Source organism: Chiloscyllium plagiosum, unplaced genomic scaffold (assembly GCF_037043375.1).
Source record: "Chiloscyllium plagiosum isolate Xiang-an unplaced genomic scaffold, Cpla_swu_hap1 HiC_scaffold_15, whole genome shotgun sequence".
Taxonomy (NCBI): domain Eukaryota; kingdom Metazoa; phylum Chordata; class Chondrichthyes; order Orectolobiformes; family Hemiscylliidae; genus Chiloscyllium; species Chiloscyllium plagiosum.
In genome coordinates this window covers 41,723,647-41,748,686 of record NW_028270153.1, presented here as the reverse complement: position 1 = coordinate 41,748,686, position 25,040 = coordinate 41,723,647, and the positions used below count along the sequence as shown (strand labels likewise).

At 40.6% G+C, this 25,040-nt stretch overlaps 1 protein-coding gene across 1 annotated transcript in view; it reads left to right on the top strand.

The window, feature by feature from the left end:
• The window catches only part of LOC122560076 (cadherin-4-like), a 673,208-nt gene that overhangs the window by 379,504 nt on the left and 268,664 nt on the right, over window positions 1-25,040 (top strand). The window contains exon 3 of the mRNA XM_043710292.2: window positions 23,382-23,611. Coding sequence (XP_043566227.1) covers window positions 23,382-23,611 — 230 coding nt within the window. The remainder of the gene's footprint in view (window positions 1-23,381; window positions 23,612-25,040) is intronic.

Below are 25,040 nucleotides of genomic sequence, written 5' to 3'. Positions count from 1 at the left end.
AGCTACCATTTGGAGGTCATTTAGGAGTGAGGAAAACACAGGCTAAAATACAAAGACATTTTTACTGGCCTGGACTATACGAAGATGTAGTTGAATCTTGCCAGACATGTTAGCTAGTTAGAGCTGAAAATGTGTTGCTGGAAAAGCGCAGCAGGTCAGGCAGCATCCAGGGAACAGGAGAATCAACGTTTCGGGCATAAGCCCTTCTTCAGGATTTCCTGAAGAAGGGCTTATGCCCGAAACGTCGATTCTCCTGTTCCCTGGATGCTGCCTGACCTGCTGCGCTTTTCCAGCAACACATTTTCAGCTCTGATCTCCAGCATCTGCAGACCTCACTTTCTCCTCCATGTTAGCTAGTTAGTAAACCACATGCAGTAATAAAACCTGCACCTTTAATACCTATTCCAGCATTTGAGGAACCTTTCACAAGAGTCTTGATTGATTGTGTAGGTTCCCTACCTCAAACAAAAAGTGGGAATAAGTATTTATTAACAATAATGGATGTATTGACTAGATTTCCAGAGGCAATCCCATCATCCAACATCACAGCTAAAAGAGTTGTCAAAGAATTACTTAAATGTTTTACTCGATACGGATTGCCAGTGGAGATGCAATCAGATCAAGGATCAAACTTCACATCCAAAATATTCAAGGAGGTTATGGATAACTTTGGAATAAAACAATTCAAATCTACTCCATACCATTCGGAATCGCAGGGAGTGCTAGAGTGATGTCATCAAACACTAAAGATCATGTTGAGGGCTTATGGTCAGGAGTATCCAGATGATTGGGATAAGGGAGTTCTGTTTGTACTTTTTGCAATCAGAGATGCACCAAATGAGTCAATCAAATTCAATCCTCTTGAATTAAGTTTTGGGCATGAAGTAAGAGGATTGTTAAAATTGATTAAGGAGAAATTAATAAATCAGAATTTAGAGACCACCCATTTGGACTGTGTGTCAAATTTTAGAGAGCGATTAAATAGAGCTGGAGAGTTGGCGAGACAGCATTTAAAAATATCACAGCATACAATAAAACAAGAAGGGGATAAGAAATCACAAATTCGCAATTTTTTAATTGGGGATAGGTATTGGTGATACTTCCAGTAACAGGTGAGCCTTTAAAAGCAAGGTTTAGTGAACCGTATCAAATCGAGAAGAAATTGCGTGAGGTGAACTACTTCATAAGGACTTCAGACAGGAAGAAATATCACAGAGTGTGTCATGTGAATAAGCTCAAAAGGTACTTTGAGAGGAAAGGAAGGCAAGAGGAGAAGGTGTTAATGATTACAACACAGAAGGAAGAACCAAGCTCAGAGGATTCTGAATTGGACATTCCTCAAATCAGATTGGACAATGAGGAAGTTGTCAAAATATTGGGATATATTATTGAGTTACCTTCCACAAGTAAATCAAAATGACCTGCAAGAGTTATTACTATCATGTGGGGAGATATGCAGAAATAAACTGGGAAGTACTAACCTACTTGTGCATGATATAGATATAGGAGATGCTGTTCCGATTAAGCAACATCCTTATTGGCATAGCCCTCTAAAGTTGGCACAGGTTCAGAAGGAGCGTGGATGCACGCTCCAAGATGGCATAACCAAAGTGACTTACAGTGACTGGAGCTCAACCATCATCATGTTGCCAAAGCCAGATGGTACCCAACGGTTACGTGTGGACTATTGCAAAGTCAACGCCGTTACAAAGACTGATACATATAGAGTTCCACGGTTGGAGGATTGTGTTCAAAAGTGGGATAAGCAACTTACATTGCTAAATTGTACTTGCTCAGAGGCTACTGGCAAGTACATCTGTCAGAGAGATCAAAGGAATTTTTGGCGTTTGTAACACCAAATGGACTATATCAGTTCAAAGTCTTGCCAGTTAGTATGAAAAATGCTCCAGTCACATTTCAGAGACTGACTAGTAAGGTCATTGCTGGATTACCCAACTATGTGGTGTATATTGATGACCTGGTGATTTTTACCACTCATGGGAGGAACATTTACAGCATTTATCAGACTTGTTTGATCAACTTTGGAAGGAAGGCTTGATGGTAAACCTGGATGAATGTGAATTTGCCAAAGCCAAAGTCATCTTCCTGGGCCATGTTATTGGACATGGACAAATGGCCCCATGGGATGCGAAAATGCAAGTAATTGGGGAATTTCACACACTTTCTACGGGGGTGACGGGATCCGGAATGGATTTTACTGTAAGTTTGTGCCGAACTTCAGCAGTGTGGCTGCTCCACTCACCAAATTGTTAAAAAGGGCAAGAAGTTTCAGTGGATAGCGGACTGTCAAAAGGCATTTGACAGCCTATACACTGTTAACCACAGCCTAGTATTAGCCATTCCGATTTACAGGATGCCTTTCAAGGTGATCACAGCCCATTGACATTTGTAGAAAGATTTAAGGACAAAAATGAGTGTCTCTTTCAATGGAGCTTGTTATTGCAGCCATTGTATTTGACAATTGTGCATGTGGCAGGTAGGGAAAATGTGATTGCCAACAACATTATTGAGACTCAAAAGAGATACAGAGGCATTCATTGGTGGTGGTACCCTGGCCTGAATTTGCATGTGATTGTGCATGTTTGCATGTTTATAGTTAGTATAGTGTTTGTGTATTTAGACTACAAACCAGGTTTTGAAGGGTTAAAAATGAAGCCATCTTTTGATATTGATGGTTCATTTTTCTTAAGGGGGGAGATGTCACAAAGCTAGTCCCTTTTTTCTAAAATCTGTTCCTTGGTTCAAGGAGACTCCGTCCTTGATTTTTTTCAGAGGGGCAATAAACCAGGCCAGGCTCCAATCAGTCTGGTTTGGTACAGAGATGAAAAGGATTTCGAGAGGCCTTTTGTTTATACATTATCAAATGAGACTTCAGACCAAAGTGATCATGTTTTAGAAGTTATCTGTATAATGAAAGGGGAGTGGTTGGCTGTTTAGCTGGGCTGAGCAGTTTTAATTCAGTCTTGAACTGGAAAGTTCAACGGGGAGCTGTGTGGAAACTCTCTCTCTTTTCTGCCCTTCAACTTCAACCTGTAAGTATATGTTCCATTTTTACTGTTTTTTTAAAGGTGGTTTGCTTATTGGGACTGTTGAGTGAATTCGGAACACCATAATTAAGTCTAGTTGGATAGGTTGAGTTCTGTAGGGGTTCTTTATTCTATTCTTTGTGTTTCAATGTGTAATTTTGTGAATATATTTTTATCTGTTTTAAAATCTCGTAGTCAACCGAGCTAACTTACTCTGGGTCATTTTCACTATACACTTACCGTAACAAATTGCAAAGTTATAGTCTGGGGCTGCCTGTTTAAGAATATTTTGAGTGGTCTGGCTTCATCCATAACACCAATTATACCTCTTTCCCTGCGGTATATACCTATCCCTGCCCATTGCTATTGTAAATATAACCAAATAATGGTTACTATCGCCAAAGTGCTCACCTACCTCCAAATCAGGTTCATTCCCCAGTACCAAATCCAATATGGCATTGCTCCTTGTTGGCCTGTCTACACACTATGTCAGAAAACCCTCCTGCACACATTGAACAAAAACTGACTCATCTAAACTACTTGAACTATAGTATTCCCGGTCAATATTGGGAAAGTTAAAGACCCTATAACAACAACCCTGTTACTCTCGCTCCGATCAAGAATAATCTTTGCTATCCTTTCCTCTACATCTCTGGAACAATTTGGAGACTTATAGAAAATGCCCAACAGGGTGACCTCTCCTTTGCTGTTTCTAACCTCAACCCAAAATACCTCAGTGGATGAGTTCTCAAATGTTATTTCAGCTGCTGTAATACTACCTTTGATTAATAATGCCTCATCCCCACCTCTTTTACCATCTTCTCTGTTCTAAATCCTGGAATCTGCAACAACCATTCCTGTCCCTGCTCCAGCCGTGTCTCTGAAATAGCTCCAACATTGAAATCCCAGGTACCAACCCATGCTGCAAGTTCACTCACCTTCTTCTTAGTACTTGGTATGATGTTGCATTCACCTCTTTGAAACTTGCATGTCCTTTTAATTTTGTGCCCCTTTAATTTGCTTAGTTTGGGAAGATACATAGTTGTTTGATCACTGTGGTCCCAGATGCCTGTCCTCATGCATTGTAAAATTATCAGTTCACAAGTTTCTGTAAATTGCACTGTCAAATATATGGCAAGTTTTTCTTAAAAATACTGGCTTATCTGACTAATGACAAACAAAGTGACGTTGGTGCACTTAAAGTTAAGAAAGTGCAGCATTAAATCTAACCTCTGAGTTACCCCCATCTTTTTACCTTTTCTTCAGCCATTGACCTCTTGTTGACACATGGTTCTAAGTATACTTGTTACCCTTGAAAATTTAACTCCATTTTCCTACAGAGAGAGCAGGAGGTTCACAAATACAAATCTTTGCAGGCAGAGCAACTTGGTAACGTGACTTGGGATCCTTCATTTTGACAACAGAAGCATTGAGACCAAAAGCAAGGGATCATGTCTGGAACTGTCTTAGCCTTAGCTGGCTGAGCTGTTTAGAAAAAAATGTAACTATTATTTTATAGAGAATGTTAGCCTTGTGTACAAATATTATTTTGGAATCTATAAAACTCTCAATATTAAAATAAATTTCATACAATAAATTTCACAATGTCTTATTAAAATTCACAAAGTCTTAATGCTCCAGTGTTTGAATTGATTTCTCTTAAAGTTTATTTCACGGACTGTTATTCGCAGTAAAATATTGCTCTGTATGTACATGATGCTGATTTTGTTCTGTGATGTAATTCATATTTCATTTATCATTCATATTTCATTATGCAGGTAGAATATGCTAAAAGACCATAGCATGTGGATTTCTTTGCTTTAAGCTTAGTGTTATCTTACGGTATTTGTGTAACTTGAAAAGATGCACCATGCATTGCATGTGAATTGACAGTAACTAATGTGCTATAAGGAACATAAAATACAATTTTGTGCAAATGGTTTTGGATCATTATTTAAACATCCAAAAGGTCACCTTAATAGGAATAGAAATATTTTCACTGCTTTCTTTATTAATGGTATTTATGAAAAGGCAGTATTTCAGGGGGTTAAACACTCCCTTGGCAGACTGAATATTAGTCTGTGGGTGGCTCCTGGTGTCTTTCATTTTTCTTGCCTTTCTTCTCACTCCCAGCCTGCAGCTCTCATCAGAGCAGAAGGGTCTCTCTGTTCCAGCTGCATTTGGAGCTGACTGTTCTCAACACCATCTTCTTTTGTTTCTCTCTTCCATTTGGAGGCTTGGTTTATAAAGTCCTGTGTCTAATGAAAATAGAATGTCTGTGGGAGTTGAAATAGAAATAATTTCCTTTGCACCACCATCTTTAGACGTACATTTGGGCATCATGTGAGCCCCTCTCTGCAGGTGGGTGAGGGCCTCATAAATATTCAATAGTCGGTCCAATGATATCATTCTGACCCTGATGCAAAGTTAACTGGCAGTTGCAATTTTGTTGCTAAGAACAGACATTGCCTGAGAAACTCGGGTACAAGGAGAAACGGGTAAAAAAGGTCATTTTAAAAAAAAACAGCTCCGTCTCCTTGTAGGCAGAAGGTGAACGAGTACTTTTCTGGACCATGAAGTCTAAGGTCTCCCCTGCCCTTACTTTTCCCACACCTCCATGACTGCAGCTTTCATCAAACCATTTCTGCAGTTCCTGGAAGTGATCTTGTGATGCTCACAATCTTGTTTCTCTTTATTTTGCCAAAATCTTGCTTTTTTTTATATAAGTAATGCAAACACTTTTGGTGCTTGAAACCATTTTGGCCAGGATATTGGCATGGAAACAATGTATAGAGAAGTGATTGCTGGGCCTTTTGCTGTGATATTTGTATCATCGATAGTCACAGGTGAGGTGATGGAAGACTGGAGGTTGGCTAATGTAGTGCTACTGTTTAAGAAGGGCGGTAAGGATAAGCTAGGGAACTACAGACCAGTGAGCCTGACGTTGGTGGTGGGCAAGTTGTTGGAGGGAATTTTGCGGGACAGGATGTACATATATTTGGAAAGGCAAGCACTGATTAAGGATAGTCAACATGGCTTTGTGCATGGGAAATCATGTCTCACAAACTTGATTGAGTTTTTTGAGGAAGTAACAAAGAAGATTGATGAGAGCAGAGCAGTAGATGTGATTTATATGGACTTCAGTAAGGCATTTGACAAGGTTCCCCATTGGAGACTGATTAGCAAGGTTAGATCTCATGGAATAAAGGGAGAATTGGCCATTTGGATACAGAACTGGCTCAAATGTAGAAGACAGGGGGTGGTAGTGGAGGGCTGTTTTTCAGACTGGAGGCCTGTGACCAGTGGAGTGCCACAAGGATCGGTGCTGGGTCCTCTACTTTTTGTAATTTACATAAATGATTTGGATGCGAGCATAAGAGGTACAATTAGTAAGTTTGCAGATGACACAAAAATTGGAGGTGTAGTGGACAGCAAAGAGGGTTACCTCAGACTACAACAGGATCTTGACCAGATGGGCTAATGGGCTGAGACGTGGCAGTTGGAGTTTAATTCAGATAAATGCGAGGTGCTGCATTTTGGGAAAGTAAATCTAAGCAGGACTTATAAACTTAATAGTAAGGTCCTCGGGAGTGTTGCTGAACAAAGAGACCTTGGAGTGCAGGTTCATAGCTCCTTGAAAGTGGAGTCACAGGTAGATAGGATAGTGAAGAATGCGTTTGGTATGCTTTCCTTTATTGGTCAGAGTATTGAGTACAGGAGTTGGGAGGTGATGTTGCGGCTGTGCAGGACATTGGTTAGGCCACTGTTGGAATATTGCGTGCAATTCTGGTCTCCTTCCTATCGGAAAGATGTTGTGAAACTTGAAAGGGTTCAGAAAAGGTTTACAAGGATATTGCCAGGGTTGGAAGATCTGAGCTACAGGGAGAGACTGAACAGGCTGGGACAGTTTTCCCTGGAGCGTCGGAGGCTGAGGAGTGACCTTACAGAGGTTTACAAAATTATAAGGTGCATGGATAGGGTAAATAGGCAAAGTCTTTTCCCTGGGGTGGGGGAGTCTAGAACTACTGGGTATAGGTTTAGGGTGAGAGGGGAAAGATATAAAAGAGACCTAAGGGGCAACTTTTTCATGCAGAGGGTGGTATGTGTATGGAATGAGCTGCCAGAGGAAGTGGTGGAGGCTGGTACAATTGCAACATTTAAGAGGCATTTGGATGGGTATATGAAAAGGAAGGGTTTGGAGGGATATGGGCCATGTGCTGGCATGTGGGACTAGATTGGGTTGGGATATCTGGTCGACATGGACAGGTTGGACCGGAGGGTCTGTTTCCATCTCTATGACTCTATGTGTCAACATTTGCAGAGTCAGCAGATTTTGTTGGAAGCCAGCATACAATGCTAATTTGGTACCACCAGTGCCATTTCTGATCAGTTAATGTCCTCTGAACCACATATATTCAAGATGTACTCTGTCCACCCCAATCAGTGCTATTTAATGGGATCATCAACTGCTTTCAGGTTATGATTTGGATGTGCTGGTGTTGGACTGGGGTGTACAAAGTTAAAAATCACACAACACCAGGCTATAGTCCAACAGGTTGATTTGGAAGCACTAGCGTTCGGAACGACGCTCCTTCATCAGGTGCTTGTTGGCATGGATGAGTTGGACCAAAGAATCTGATCCGTGCTGTAGGTCTCTATGACGCTGTAAGAATCTCAGCTCCACAACCACTTGATGAAAGAATAGCGCTCTGAAAGCTAGTGCATCCAATTAAACGTGTTGGACTATACCCTGGTGTTGTGTGATTTTTAACTTTACTTTCAGGTTAGTTATTGCTTGATGTTGTTTTTTTTATGTAGAAGGTTATGATGATTTATATTGCTGTTTGAAGTTGCTGAAGTCCATGTGTAGTGGTGTAGCACATGCTGAAAGTCTCGGTTCTGATTTCAAGCCACTTTCCCAAGCATGTGTGCTGTAGTTTGTAACACCATGTCCTAAACATAGAAAGTGAATGAGTGAATGTTACACGGAAGGAGAGGAGCAAGATCCTCTGCAGCTGATTATATTGAGTTAGAGTTTCAAAGCAACAATTACTTCAGACGCAAAGAGCCACAGTGTATCAAACCTCTCCACCTTACCAATGACATACTGGATACAATGTATATATTTACTGCAGCCCAGACTGCAACGTAAGAACAGGGCGAGAATGGTATGTCAGTAGTAGAAAAGGTGACTGTAGCCTTGAGTTTGTATACACCAGATTCTTTTAGGCAATAGAAAATGATATGTCCAATGTCTCCCAATTCACTGTCCACAATGAGATCACTGAGGTTTCTGACAACATTTCATTTTCTTCTGGTGGTCAAGGCCAGACATGGTGAACATGTAGAATTGCAAGGATTGCAGACTTCTCCACAGTGCATGGAACCACAGACTGCAAATAGCTCCTGTCCTAAATGTAAATTCGAAATTATATCCCACTTGGAAGGGATTCTATTCCCTGAGCATACACCTGGTATGTGGGCAGCACTTGGCATACAGATTTGAATCCAGTATCCTGTGAGCAATGGCATTGTCTTCGTTCTGTAACAACAGTTACCATCAGTAGTTGAACTGTCACAGTAAACTCAAATCACAGAATCATTATGATACAGAAGGAGGCCATTTGACCCATCATGTCTGCATTGGCTCTATCACCTCGTAGCAATCTCTTGCTTTTTCTCCATATTCCTGTACAGCATTATTACCGAAATAATCACCCAAAGCTGTCTCTATGCCTCAATTGAACCTACCTACACCACATTTCTAGGCAGTGCAGTACATACTCTAGCAACTTATTGAGTGAAAAGGTATTTGTCTCCCATTCACCCTTGCTTCATTTAAACATCACTTTCAAAGTATGCCCTCATGTTCTTGTTTCTTTTACAGGCAGATACAGCTTTAACCTATCTACTCTGTCTAACCCACTTATGATTTTGTAAACCTTCCTCCTCGTCCACCTTCTCTCCATGGAGAACAATCACAACTTCTTCAAGCTACACTCATAGCTGAAGTTTCTCATTCCCCAAAGCATTCTAATAAAACACTTTTACACTCTAATGATAAAAATGCAGCCTACATTATTATTTTCTTTCTGTCTTCTTGATACTTCAATGATCCATGTGAGGGGACCCCCCCCCCCCCCCACCAATATTTTCTGACCTTTGCTGTTTCTAATATTTGAATATTTAAAAGGCATTGTTGGCCATTTTTCTAAAATCCGTAGTGGATGATCACACGTTTGACTTGATGAAAATTCTGTTGTTGCAGTTTTTGCCCATTCCATTAATCCAGAAAAATCTCTAAATTTTTGTGCTTCCATCTGCACTATTTACAGTGCTGCCTCTCTGTGTCATTAGCACGGTAAGATATATGGCCTTCCTTCCATAGAAAGATGGCTGAATAGTTTGTCCCTCAATCATCTCAAGTTTGTAAATCAGAAAAGATTGTTGATTGAAGGAGAATCAGAAATATGACAGGAGATTAGGAATGATCTTACCATCACCATTGTCCACCACCTCCATCCAATGGCTGGTTCAAAAATGAGGAACAGTATCGTAGGGTTAGGTAAGATAACTGTGTCTGTTCTTCATTGGTTAGCTACCATTGCTAGCTTTTAATGGGCTAACGCGATATTGCAGGATGAAGCGAACCCAGGATAAGAAATAATCTCCACTTGTAGCCAAACAGCCTCCACATGAAGAGATTGTAACTAAATTTTCCCTCTGGATGTGCAAGAGGCACCAGAGGCCCGGAGTCTGTTCTTGATGTTATTTGTCTAGATGTGAGGGATACAGTGTTGGTGCTTGACTGTTTATATCACGGGAAGCTGCAATTGAGCTATACCAGCTGCTGGAGTGGAGTCTGAAACGTAAAGAGTAGTTGGCCATCCTATGTCAGTGACCATCAAGGTGTCAGTTGAATTGAACTTTGATGCAATTGGTTCCTTCCAAGGATCTACATGGACTGGATATGGAATCTCTCCATCTACCTCCTGTGAAGGTATCAAGGCTGTTACCAATGCCTTTTGTGCAAGATCACAGAGCTTCATCTCGTTTGCCCATGATGAAGTCAGTGCTGCAGCTCAGGCAGTGGACTTTGGCAATATAGTCTAGATCCACACGACCTAAAGAGTGCTATATATCATAGTGCAGTTGGGTCCAACAATAGAAAAGTGTTTTCTTCCAGCAATATGTAAATGATGTGAGCTCATCAATCACACATCTTTGTCTGTACCACGTACCTTGAGAGTTGTCATGATGCCTATATCCTTGAGAACTTTAGATTAGATTACATTACAGTGGGGAAACAGGCCCTTCGGCCCAACAAGTCCACACTGACCCGCCGAAGCGCAACCCACCCATTCCTCTACATTTACCCCTTTACCTAACACTACGGGCAATTTAGCATGGCCAATTCACCTGACCTGCACATCTTTGGACTGTGGGAGGAAACTGGAGCACCCGGAGGAAACCCACGCAGACACGGGGAGAATGTGCAAACTCCACACAGTCAGTCGCCGGCGCTGTGAAGCAGCAGTGCTAGCCACCGTGCTGCCCATGTTCAGCTCTTATGTTCTTGCTGTCTTTGAGGAAACAAATCCTTTACACAGATCTTTACTGGAAGTCTAGGGCTACACTCTGCAACCATGGCTGGTGACTTCATTCCATAAATCTCTGCTTTTGCAGAATATGAATACAATGCTGTTTTTCAACTAAAGCCATGATGTCGCAGACAATAGGCATCCTGATGCTGAGACTCCACTTTTCAGATCAGTTTTGGGGTGTCTTGCATTATACTCCAGACAATGCACCATATATGCTCTGCAGAACTGGAGCAGGCAAAGAGGGACGTGACCCTATATGTTCCAAAAAGACAAGTGTAGCTTCTTTTAGTTTGTTTCCTGCTGCTTTTTGCCGCTGTTGAATAAAACAAACTAGTTTGAAATGTTTAAAGGTATTGTTCTGCATGATAATCTCACATTAAACAACGATAAGATGCTGGGCTACCCAATGGACATGAGAAAAGGAATAGCTGTGGCTTAAGAGAGGGATGTCAAATGGGATATGATTACGAATAAATAAATAATATGACTCAGTACTTAAACAACGATGAATGTAGAAAGGTTTTAAGTCCAATGAAAAGTCAGTCACAACACCTATGTATTATGAGAAGAAATAATTTGTCCTTCCTCTCCCACAATGTGCTCAGTACCCTCCTTCCATCCTAACTTTTGTATATATACCAAACTTTTCTTTTAGCTGAGGAGGGGTTAGTGGACCTGAAATGTTAACTCTGCTTTCTTTCCACAGATGCTGCCAGATCTGAGTTTTACCAGCAATTTTGATTATCTTCCTTCCCATGTTATGTTTATTCAAATGAGTTATGATAAATCACAATGCTGTAAGATTAGCCATTTTCCTATGTTATTAAATTCCCTTGAAGATGATGACCCCTGTTAGGAATAATTTCAGGGATTTTTTTGCTATATTCCTTTTGTTCAGTATCCTCAAAGTTTGCTAAGCATCATGATCTTTATGTAATTGCCTTTTAACTCCAGCATGAAATCAGAACATGTGGATATTTGTAATTGAGCACTATTGCTGTCAATGACATAAGAGTATCTTGTTTTTCAGAATCAAGGTTAGCTGAGTAGTTTATCATATTCATGCACAATTCTATGAATCAGTTGGCATGCCAGTTTCTTGTCAGTCAAGTCTTGTCTGCAGGATCTATCTGTAATTCTGGGCAAAGAAAAGTTACCTTCGTCCCAAAATAAATCAAATGCCCCTGTTTCTACTCAAGATCACCCTGGTAGAAAGCGGACCAAAATATTGAGGTGGGGAAGTCCACATCGTTGAAGTAACCAATCATACATAGAAGCTCAAAATGGGGGTAAAATTTCCATCAAAAAGAAGGTACATATAAATTGACAGAAACATTCCTTTTCTGCTTGAATCACCTAGTTTGTGCAGTGCATTCAACATGGTCACCACATATCTTTTTGCTTGCCTTCTTGTTCTGGACCAGATTTGGAATACATTAAAATGATGTGTAGGCGATTATCTGAATATTCAAATACTGTTTGAAAGAAAGGCTTGTTTTTCAAGTGAACAATAAAGCATTTTCTGATGTACAGTGTGTGGTTTCCTGCAGTAGGGAAGATCTTTACAAGCAGACAGAAGAAAAACAACGTGTACAATTTAGCTTTTAAAAAATTAAGTTTAAAATTTGGAAATCTCTTGTGGGAAATGTTTTTCACATTCTTTATAGGATTAAATCAGCAGTAAACATGAACCATAGGAAAACTTGAGATCAGAGTGATTTTTATACATGTGATTTCTGAATTAGATATAGCAGCGGGCATTTTTTAATGCCTAAATGCCAAAATAACACTGATGGAAAGCTGATTGTAGGCAAGATAAATGACGTTTTACCATTGTGAGATGGATAAATTATGGTCTAAACTTAATCAATATTGGACAAGGACATTTCCTATTCAGCCATTGATATCAACTTTGTGAAAAGCTATTTTTCAAAATAAATTCCTCAGCATCACCAAGGATAGAATAGGTTATAAAAAGGGCTTTTCTTCTCCTGCTACATGGCCTGTCTTTATCACATAAAAATGTTACTTTTCTTCTCTAAATTCTTCTTCCTTTGCACATGCATCAAGGGCGCTGCAGTGCTCACAGGAAGGTAATTGGAAGTCAGTACACAGCAGTCCAAGGTCATTGGGTCGGTTTTGAAAGAAGCACTCAGCCAAAATAGCAAGGCTGGTAGTCTCTTTGTTGACATGTTAAATTAACAAAACAGTAGTGTTTAATTTTAAAGCCTTTTTCACACAAATACTATTTCATTGCCAATAAATAAAATCTCTGCATTTGCAGTTTGGTGGTCAACATGTTTTATCCATTTTCAGAATGCTGAGAGTCAATACAAAAATGCATTCTGCAGGATCAATCCAATATTAAACATTAAGTTTGAGGACAATCTTCAGGAAAACTGGTAGACTGAAAAGAGAAGGCAAGCTTATTTAAATTTAAATGTTCAGTACATCCTAATGAATATGCATATTAGAATTATTTTGGAGTGTGTTCTGTGCCACAAGCAAAAAGAAACACTTCAATAGAGGTTTGGCAAAATGCAATCTGTACTCAATTGCTGTTGGTCAAAGATATTGATAGGAACTCTACCCTGTTTATATCCCTGATGTTGGAATGTATGGATACCTGCAGCTATTGCCAGTGAGAAAGTGAGTGTTCCACTGTTATAATGCAGTATTGCATCACCCAGAAATGTCTCACTATGCATTAGATTTAGCTGATTACTTTGAAACATCATAGATTCATAGAAATGCACAGCACAGAAAAAGGCTGTTTGGCCCATCGAGTCAGTGCTGGTCAAAAACAATACCCATCTCTTTTAATCCCATTTTCAAACACTTGGTCCATAGTGAAAACACTTTTTTTCCTTGCAACCCCTCTCAACTTCCTTAACTTTAATCTATGCCCCAGTCTCTTGGTCCTTTCACCCTATTGAACACTTTGTTTGTTTGTTTATTTATTTATGCTTCTGCCTTTATATACTATATTTTAGTTTATTTTTCTGTATTTTAAGATGGTGCCAGAGAGTAGTGACACTATACAACATTTTTTCACTATTTTGTAACAAAATGCACATGACAATAAATAAATAAATCGAGAGGAAAGGTTTCTTCCTGTCTATGCTTCTCATAGTTTTATACCTCCTGATCATGTCCCCAGACAGTCTCCTCTGCTCCAAGGAAAACAATCCCAGTCTATCCAATGGCTCTTCATAACTAAAACTCTCCAGCCCAAATAACATCATAGAAATCCGCTCTGCATCCTCTCTTATGCAATCACATCCTTCCTATAATGTGGATTCCAGAACTGTACAATACTCTAGTTGTGGGCTAACCAACCTTTTATATGGTTCTTACAAAACCTGATTTTAAATTCTGTGCCTCGGCTAGTTAAGGCAAGTATCCATATGCCTTTCTAAGTACATTTGCAGTTGTAAAGTGGTAAAACACCCAATTATTAATATTATGGAATGGTTTGAGAACAGATGAATACATTAGCTCAGTAGTTAACACTGCTTGTTTCCACACTTAGGGGATTCTATCTATGAAAACTTTATTAAAGGGGAATGCTGATACGTTATGGCTTAGCTCCACTCTCCTGTCATTCTGACCAATGCCTCCACTGTTACTTCAAATTTAGCTTTAGTTTGGTGATGGATAGAAAGTGTCAAACATGTGCCATTGTTAAGCAGTACAAGGAGGGAACTGATGCAGAAGTGAAGTATTTTTTAACTCCTCCTTTAATTTCAGAATAAAGAAATGCACCAAAACCAAGTGACTGTGAGCAAAACAATTGCATGGATTTTTGAGAACTGCCGGTGACAGCAATTTATCCGTGCTGCTATAACATTTGAGGGAGGACAACCAGCATGTAGTAGTGCTGAGAATTGTTGGCGATATTGGCGAGGGGAAGAGAGATTAGAAAAAGTTGACAGATCAAAGATTAGTCAAATCCAGACAAGTTCATGGTCAGAGATGTTGGAGAAAGATATCGGGGATGGAGGATGTTTTAGTATGGGTTTTTCTGTTTTTCATACAAGCTCAAGCTTGACTTCCATATTTATTTTAAACAACATTTATTGGGAGCATATACATGATGGTCCAAACTCTGAACTGCAGTAATTTCAATGTTCTAGCAGAACCCTATCACATAACTATCGATGTTACAATTATATAATGGAATGCCACAAAGGATGATTCACATTTTCATTAAACCCTACCCCTCAAGTGGGATAGAGAGCATGTGGTGAAACGGTTAAAAATTATGTCCCAATACATGTGTGAATCTAACCGGAATGGAGGTGTTGCTTAGTCCCGTGTGAATCTTATTACACACCTCCCTGTGTGAATCTTCTTATCTGTATGTAACCAGAATGGAATGTGTTTTTTAGCCTTGCTCTGCTGTTCACATGAATGTTTATATCTGGAAAAGAGTATATCAGCTGGAAAAGTCTCCAGTTCGGTGAGTCTGCTCCGGGGTTACGTTTAACCGCCGAGCGTGGGTTGTTGGCAACCGCTCTACGAGAACTGACGGCTCCCAGTTCCGGTAACATGTAGAGTGAGTATAAGCCAGACCCGTTGATTGTGGCGACGTTGCGGGGAATAAAATGCCCATATTCTAGCAGACTCGCCTCTTGGTCGTTTGTTCTGTGTCAGACTACTCTCCTACGAACCTGACCTTGAGAATTTTTTTAAAACATTTGGCGTAGTCGAGCAGGGTCAATCGCAATTGAGGAGAGATTTTGATACAGAACAATGTTTTGGAAAAAGACTAAGAAACCAGAAGAACAAACTGTGGAGGTCCCGACCGTCCCGGGATGGCATGGATGTGGGCATGTATGTGGCAGTTTGTTTGAGAGAGGATCCCAGTCCTGCCGAAGAACCCCTTGCCTGGGGTACAGCGGAGGATGTGGGCATGTCCAAAAAGCTGAAGCGGAGTTAACAGAATTGAATGGGATTGAACTGAACTGAACTGAGTGGAACTGAAGTGAATCAAATTGAACGGAACAAAATGGAACTGAACTAAATTGAATTGAAATGGACGGAACTGAATTGAACACAATTGAATTGAACTGAACAGACCTGAACTGAGCTGAATTGAACTACACTGAATTGACTGAACTGAAATTAACTGAAACGAATTGAACTGAATTAAGCATAATGTAACACATGTATTGGGCCAAGCAGTGGAATGTGGTGAAACGGTTAAAAATTATGTCCCAATACATGTGTGAATCTAACCGGAATGGAGGTGTTGCTTAGTCCCGTGTGAATCTTATTACACACCTCCCCGTGTGAATCTTCTTATCTGTATGTAACCAGAATGGAATGTGTTTTTTAGCCTTGCTCTGCTGTTCACATGAATGTTTATATCTGGAAAAGAGTATATCAGCTGGAAAAGTCTCCAGTTCGGTGAGTCTGCTCCGGGGTTACGTTTAACCACCGAGCGTGGGTTGTTGGCAACCGCTCTACGGGAACTGACGGCTCCCAGTTCCGGTAACATGTAGAGTGAGTATAAGCCAGACCCGTTGGTTGTGGCGACGCTGCGGGGAATAAAATGCCCATATTCTAGCAGACTCGCCTCTTGGTCGTTTGTTCTGTGTCAGACTACTCTCCTACGAACCTGACCTTGAGAATTTTTTAAAACAGAGCAGAAAAAGCAGGGACAGAGTCACAAATAATGTTTCCTCTGTAAAGAGTTCATTGAGTTCTCATGAAAAGGGAAATTCAGGCAGCGGGGAAGACATGACATTGGAAGTAAAGAAAAATATCAGGAGAAAGAGAGAAGAAATACAGAACTCAAGGAGAAAACTGGACTGACACAGGGTGATCCATTAATGTGTAAAAGAGTTGCATGTATCAAACCTACACTAAGCTTACATTGCTCTAAATAGCTGTCTCAGGCTGTAAAATCCTGTTTAAATGGGGGAATTCTGGCTGCGAATTTGTAGTGCCATTACAGTGTGCTGAAAAGCTTATAATTTTTCCACTAATTTCTGGATCGGCTTGTAATACTGTTGATCTTGTGAAAGTACAGCACTATGGTAAATCTGAATAGGCCTGTTTATGGAATAGGTGACCTTTTCCTGTCCTTTTTCAGATGGATCAATCCTTAAGTTAAATTCAGCTAGATGACAATATGAAATAATGCCATTATTTTGTGCACTTCCCCAAGCAATCATGTCAGAGGCATTGATATGGGTGAATTCAGTTGGTGCAATAATGTTAGTACTTTCATACCAAGGCTTATACTTTGAGACACCGTTCTGAACCCAGAAATGACCAGTGAGTGTAAGGTTAGACATGATGGCTGGAATCCTTACATAGGGGCATTCATGTTGGGATAGTGTTTCACTAATTGTGATTGTACAGTATGAAGTTTTACATTTTAAAAGTCTGAAGTTTGTAGGAGCAAAGAAAAGCTGAAAATAATAAATAGTTTTCAGGTTTGGAAGTTCCAGGAAAGAAAAAAAAAGGAGTAGAAGATGATGCAACTATTCCTGATTTCAAAACAAGTGTAAGGATGACCAAGTCAGTATTGGTTGACACATTTGGATCTAGATGAAACACTAGAGGAAGTTTAGGGGCATAATGGCCACAGTAGTATCAATTGAGACCTTGAGATGGAAAACTTGCAGGCTGAAGGGGAGAAAGCAAGACTGCCCTTCAAATGATAAACTTTCCCTCAATCCCATCAAATTGCAAGAGTTTTATTTTGAGCAAACTTTCCAGGTATCAGAGCAATATTTAGCAGGTGAAAGGTTTGGACTTTATAGGGGGATGTTAAACTAAAATGAAAGGCTTGACGTTGGAAGCGGAAGCAATGGATGTTCAAATACACTGAGATGCAAGCTTTCACACATGTAATTTATCAAAATGGAGCTTCGGAGGTGTTTTTATCCTTGGATTCGTCAGCTATTTGTTCCCCATATAGCAGCTGCTGGTAAAAACTGAAAGAACTGCAGATGCTGTAAATCAGAAACAAAACAGAAAATGCTGAAAAAGCTCAGCAGATCTGGCAGCATCTGTGGAGAGAATGCAGAGTTAACATTTCAGGTCGAGTAACCCTTCCTCAGGACTGGGGCCCATTCTAAGGAAGGTCACCAGATTCTACCGGTAACTCTGATTTCTCTCCATAAATGCTGCCAGACCTACTGAGCTTTTCCAGCAACTTCGGCTTTTGTTCGCAACTGCTTGTCCTCTGTTCAAGACATGAGAGAACAGAGAAAAGGGAAATTACTTGGAGCATTTCTGTTAAGTGAAATAATGAGATGACAGGCCTGCAAAGACAGCAGTCATGCATCCCTTGACCCAGAAGAGATTGAGTCTTTTTTCACCTTGTCCTGGAGAAAACCTCATTTCCACTTTGCTGCAGATGGAGACCTTTTCCATTTGAAGGGACACCCTGTTGTCAATGAGGCACACCATCTATGTCACTGTCATCAATCACCCTATGAGACCAGGGTGAAGCATTTTGAACACTGCACCCATTGCTCTGCTGCTGACATTGTTGGCCAATTCCAATCGTGCTGCTCCTGGTCAGCAGTGTGGGCCACCTGTGACCACTGTCAGGGGTGAGGAATACACCAATGAGCTGGAACAACTTCCAGCATGATCCCACAGCAATGATTCTGAAAATGCAGAGGCTGTCCTGGCCCTCACTGCTCACACTCCCCTTGTCTACTTCAGTCACTATTAAGTGTATGTATAGAATATTGTGTACAGTTCTGGTCGTCCCATTACAGGAAGGATGTGGAAGCATTGGAAAAGGTGCAGAGGAGATTTACCAGGGTGTTGCCTGGTCTGGAGGGAAGATCTTATAGGAGTCTCCTGCTTGCCCACTTCTATCCTGATCTTCCCAACATGAATTGGAAATTAGGAGGTGGCAAGATGTATCACTTGGGTAAACTGCAGAATTGGGCTGAGAGGTGGCAAATGGCGTTCAATGCAACTAAATGTGAGGTGATGCACTTTGGGAAGGACAACAGGAAGGCAGAGTACTGGGTCAATGGAAAGATTCTTAGTAGCGTGGATGTGCAGAGGGATCTTGGAGTCTATGTGCATAGGTCCCTGAAAGTTGCCACCCAGATGGATAGTGCTGTGAAGAAGGCATACGGTGTGTTAGGTTTCATTGGTAGAGGGATTGAGTTCCGGAACCGCAATATCATGCTGCAACTCTACAAAATGCTGGTGCAGCTGCACTTGGAATATTGTGTACAGTCCTGGTCGCCCCATTACAGGAAGGGTGTGGAAGCATTGGAAAAGGTGCAGAGGAGATTTACCAGATGTTGCCTGGTCTGGAGGGAAGATCTTATGGGGAAAGGCTGAGAGACTTCGGTCTGTTCTCATTGGAAAGAAGGAGGCTAAGGGGGGGAATTTGATCGAGACATACAAGATGATCAGAGGATTAGATAGGGTAGACAGTGAAATACTTTTTCCTAGGATGATGATGTCAGCTTGTACAAGAGGGCACAACTACAAATTGAGGGGTGATAGATTTAAGACAGATGTCAGAGGCAGGTTCTTTACGCAGAGAGTGGTAAGGGTATGGAATGCTCTACCTGCCAATGTAGTTAACTCAGTCACATTAGGGAGATTTAAACAACCCTTAGGTAAGCACATGGATGATTTTGGGATAGTGTAGGGGGACGAGCTGAGAATAGTTCACAGGTCGGCATAACATTGAGGGCCGAAGGGCCTGTTCTGCGCTGTATTGTTCTACGTAGTTGACACCTTTGTCATCACAAAACGAAACAAGATAGAAGAGACATTTAACATCATCAACAACATCCTCGCAGGCATAAAGTTCACCGAGGAGGAAGAAACCGACAACAAACTCGCATTCCTGGATGTCACAGTCGAAAGAAAGGACAACGGAGAAGTACAAACCTGCGTATACGGAAAACCGACAAACACTGACCAAATACTTAACTACACCAGCAACCATCCCAACACACACAAACAAAGCTGTATCAAAACACTATTCCAACGAGCCACATCACACTGCAGCACAGATGAACTTCGGAAAACAGAGGAGAATCACCTATACAACGTATTCAAGAAGAACAGATATTCAAAAAATACAGTCCGCAGATTCCTCAAGAACAAACCACGACAAGCAGACCAAACACAGCCAGAAACCCTAACCACCTTACCATACATCAAAGAAGTTTCAGAAATGACAGCCAGACTACTAAGACCGCTTGGAATCCTAGTAGCACACAAACCCACCAAAACACTCAAACGAAAGCTAACAAACTTAAAAGACCCAGTACATCCCATGGATAAAACCAACATCGTCAACAAAATTCCATGCAAGGACTGCCAGAAACACTACGTAGGACAAACAGGAAGAAACTTAGCCACCAGGATACACGGACATCAGCTAGCCACAAAAAGACACAACCCTCTCTCCCTCGTAGCCCTACACACGGAGGAAATAAAAATTTCGACTGGGACAACACATCTATCCTGGGACAGGCTAAGCAAAGATTTGCCAGAGAATTCCTAGAGGCCTGGCACTCCAATCACAATGCCATAAACAAACATGTAGATCTAGATACCATCTATCAACCCCTCAGAAAACGAACAGGAAATGACATCACCACAAACCCTCGGAACCTCATCCAGAATAAACATATAAATAGAAAGCAGGAGACAACAGCTTTGCTTCACTTGGAGGTCGCCACTGATGATGTTACCTAGCCAGGTAATGAAACGTTTGGATATCAAACCTACAGCTCAGCGAGCAAATCTAAACCCATTGTTCTATGTTCTATGTTTGAGATTTACTGACACCCAGGAGCATGCATAGTTGCAGCAAAATCTCAGAAAACAAACATTATAATAGTGAATGACGAAGGCAGCGTTTTCAGAAGAACTGTTAAAATTGGCTATATACTGTACCTTTGGATGCCCATTTTTTTTAAAATTCGGAGGTGAGCATGCAGGGTCAGAACTTTATCATCAGAGTGGCTGTTGTCATGTTGAAAGGAAGTGAATTAGGATGAACAGAGTTTGAAAGAAAAGTTTGGGACACATAGAGCCATAGGAATGTACAGCACGGAAACAGACCCTTCGGTCCAACTTGTCCATGCCAACCAGATATCCCAGTCCAATCTAGTCACACCTGCCAGCACCCGGCCCATATCCCGCCAAACCATTCCTATTCAAGTACCCATCTCGATGTCTTTTAAATGTTGCAATTGGTCTAGCCTCCACCACTTCCTCTGGCAGCTAATTCCATGTGCGTACCCCACTCTGCGTGAAAAGGTTGCCCCTTAGGTCTCTTTTATATCTTTCCCCTCTCACTCTAAACCTATGCCCTCTAGTTCTGGATTCCCCTGAACCCAGGGAAGAGTATCTATTTATCCTATCCATGCTCTCCATGATTTTATAGATCTCCATAAGGTCAGCCTCCGACGCTCCAGGGAAAACAGCTCTTGCCTATTCAACCTCTCTCTGTAGCTCAAATCCTCCAACCCTGACAACATCCTTGTAAATCTTTTCTGAACCTTCTCAAGTTTCACAACATCCTGCCAGTAGGAAAGAGACCAGAATTGCATACTATATTCCAAAAGTGACCAAACCAATATTCTGTACAACAACATGACTTCCCAACTCCTATAGTCAATACTCTACCCAATAAAGGAAAGCATACCAGACACCTTCTTCACTATCCTATTGACCTGAGACTCTACTTTCAAGGAGCTATGAACCTGCACTCCAAGGTCTGTTGATTCAGCAACACTCCCTAGGGCAGTACCATTAAGTGTATAAGCCCGGCTCTGATTTAATTTTCCAAAATGCAGCACTTCACATTTATCTGAATTAAACTCCATCAGCCACTTCTCAGCCCACTGGCCCATCTGATCAAGATCCTGTTGTAATCTGAAGTAACCTTCTTCGCTGTATACTACACCTCCAGTTTTGGTGTCATCTGCAAACTTACTAACTATACCTCTTATGCTCATTTACAAATCATTTATAGAAATGATGCAAAGTAGTGGACCCAACACCGATCCATGTGGCACTCTACTGGTCACAGGCCTCCAGTCTGAAAAACAACCCTCCACCACAACCCTCTGTCTTCTACCTTTGAACCAGTTCTGTATCCAAATGGTTAGTTCTCCCTGCATTCCATAAGATCTAACTTTGCTAACCAGTCTCCCATGGGGAACCATGAAAGAATAGGATAGCATATGTGTACAGAACAACCTCGGTTGTCCGAATGTCAATCATTTGAATTTCGGAGTATCAGCACAAGATCTCAAGGTCCCATAAAAATGTTATCCGTTATCGGAGCAATCAGTTATCCAAACAAAATATTCCCTGCCTGTCTCGTTCAGATAATTGAGGTTGTTCTGTAGATAGCAAAAGGCTGAGCAGATTTGGGAGGGCGAACACTTTAAATTGATCATGAGTCTACACATCATAATCTTTAGCTCGATATGAAACACTCGAATATTATGTGGTCAATTCTCAGAAATGTTGGTCAGAAGTTTACAAAAGTGATCAAAGTGCGACCACAAAATGACAGAACAAAGCAAATAACTGTGAATGCTGGAAATCTGAATCAAACCAAAGTTGCTGGAGAAACTCAGCAGGTCTGGCAGCATCTGTGGGGAGAAAGCAGATTAACATTTCAAGTCCAATGATTCGTCATTAGAAGAAAGGCCACTGGTTTCAAAATGTTAACTTTGCTTTCTTTCCAGAGATGCTGCTAGAACTGCTGAGCTTCTCCTGTAATTTCTGTTTTTATTCCACAACATTCCAAAATTGGCAACTTGAATGCATTATGTTAAATTTCAGCCAATCTTTACTCTATGCTGGCACAGCGCTGACTGTAATCTCCCTATATCAGTGACTGTTTCACTGATGTAAATCTGTCAGTGTCCAGAAAGCAATAGTCCTTCACTACAACAACAGTGACTGTAGGTCACTTTATTTCATCGGTCAGAGGCTACGTCTTATGTTTCTTATTCGGTTGCTTCCTATGGCTTTGTCTACCAAATCAGTAGAAAATGGTTAAAACCGAACTATTTAAGAGATAAGGCTGCATTTAAGATTCTCATTCAATCACACGATAAGTAAAGATATTGTAATGTTAATCCAAAAGAGTCAATTGAAGATGAGAGCCCTGGTAATTCTGATGTTACTTTACATTGAAGGTACGATGTGTGGTGTCTGTAGCTATATGCCTGATTAAAAATGGATTTGTTACACTCCTTCCTAAGTGTATTTAACATATCAGGTTTAATTAATTTCAGGATAGTGATGCATCCTTTGTCGCATTCATTCATCTTTTGTAATAGAACTTTTAACCAGCAAAGGGAAGCAGCTTCCTTTACTGACTGGGAGATTTCTTTCATGTAGTTCACACACTTAAATAAGAATGTGAAGACAAAAGGAACTGGGAACTAAGAAACACATTCAGCACTCTTTGCAGGTGAAACATGAGGAATGGCTATTTTTACAAACTGATGACACCCATAGTGAATGTATTCTTTTAAGGAAACTCCTAGCCCAAGTTCTTTGGGGACAGAGATAAAATGCAACAGTTTTCCTGAAAGATTGAGTGTACTTCACTAAAGGCTGTCAGATCAGATTTGAAGATTGAAAACATACTGCTTGAAATTAAATGTGTCCAAGTTCTGTTTGATTGTCTGTCTTGTTGGGCGCCCATCACATCACATTTATCTGTTCTTTTTTCTTCCCATCTCTTTTCCAGTGAAATTTGATGACTGTGCTGGGAATCAGGGAATTCAGCTCGAAAGCAGTGACCCTGACTTCAAGGTGGGGACAGATGGCACCTTGTATGCAGCCCACTCAATGCAGATCCCCTCAAAGCAAGTAAAGTTTGCAGTAACTGCACAGGATGCCAGGGCCCAGGAGAAATGGGAAACAGTGGTCAAGCTGCTTGTAAAAGCACAGGGAAACTCGATGCACAATATACAAAAGGTATTAATACCATCTGTTCTGAAGGCAATTTTCAAAGAACCTGTTAAAATACTTCAATGTTATATTATGTAAATGATTTTTGATATGGTCTGTTGAATAATACCTTCCAGATGTCAGTTCGGCTAGAGGCTGACTGATATTAAAGGCAGGTTAGCTGTTAGGAGATCTTTACCAGCTGGCAGAGCTGTGTTTTTGCTGAGTGTAGTGGAAGGTGAATGCTAGGTGGTATTTTGTGCACATTGGTTTTCCAGTTTAGGGAATTATTTAAAAAGGCAATACCCAATTAATTTAATATTGTGATATCTCACATTTATTTGTCCTTCAAATGCTGAAAGATGATGGTAAGCTAAAGCAAGCTTTGAGCTCTTCGGTTTCATATTTGTCTTTCATGGTTCCTTTTTTTGTTTTGTGGTTGGAATTCAAAGCATTAAATGTTCTGTCTGTTGTATGCACACTGAATTCAGTTAAGCTGACCAAGGACCTTCAGAGGGGCAATGCTTTGCTTTTGTGGTGGCGTTTGCAAATGAAATCTGATCATCAGCTGCTTTAAAGCAATCTTATTTTGATTTTCAATTTCCTGGTTCTATCCACCACATTCATGTGCACCTAACATCAGGTAGAAAGCAGATATACATATAGCTATAAAAACACATAGCTTGAAATTTACTTACAGTAAGCATCCAGCATTGCTGTGTAAAAATTCAGACAGTATCGATTCAGTATGGAATCTTGAAAACTCTCAGAAACAGAATGAGCCCACTGTTGGAAAACATGAAGGAATTGAGAATTGTGTAGACCTTTTATGTCTAAAAGTTAAACAGGATTTTGTTCTCTTTCTCTATTTGAAGTGAGTTTTGTATTGGTAAATTGTACAATAGTTTCCCAGGAATTAGTTGAAAACAATACATGGAGTGCAAACTCCTATTTAAAGAGTGCTTGTCAACAGGAACTTTTATGCACATTAAAGACATTTGGACGATTGCAGAATCTTTGCAAGGTCTGTGCTGAAAAAAGCAGATGTCAACTTCTGATGAAATCAACAGAAGGATACTGTGTTTAAAAAAACTGCCTTCAAAGCAGACACTCAGGGCAAAAACTACTGGTGATATCTCAGCTTTTATATCTCTTCCCTAACACACATCATAATGCCCAGAATTTGGCACGTGTTGATTGAGTTTGTCTACATTCTCAAGAGTGATGTACACTGTGAGATTCTTATATAATTCATTGTGATGTTTGGGTTTCTTGTTTTTTGGGGTTAGTAACCTGTTGGTTTTATCTGTACCTGAAGTTAATTATTAACTTGTAAGTAATTCTGTTGCCGTGGTGATTTCTGTTAAAACTGCCTTTGAAGTCTGGCTTGAGGTTAAATGGGCATGTGTACATGTGACTAATGGATTTGTTTATCTTAGATAGTTTTGTGACCCAG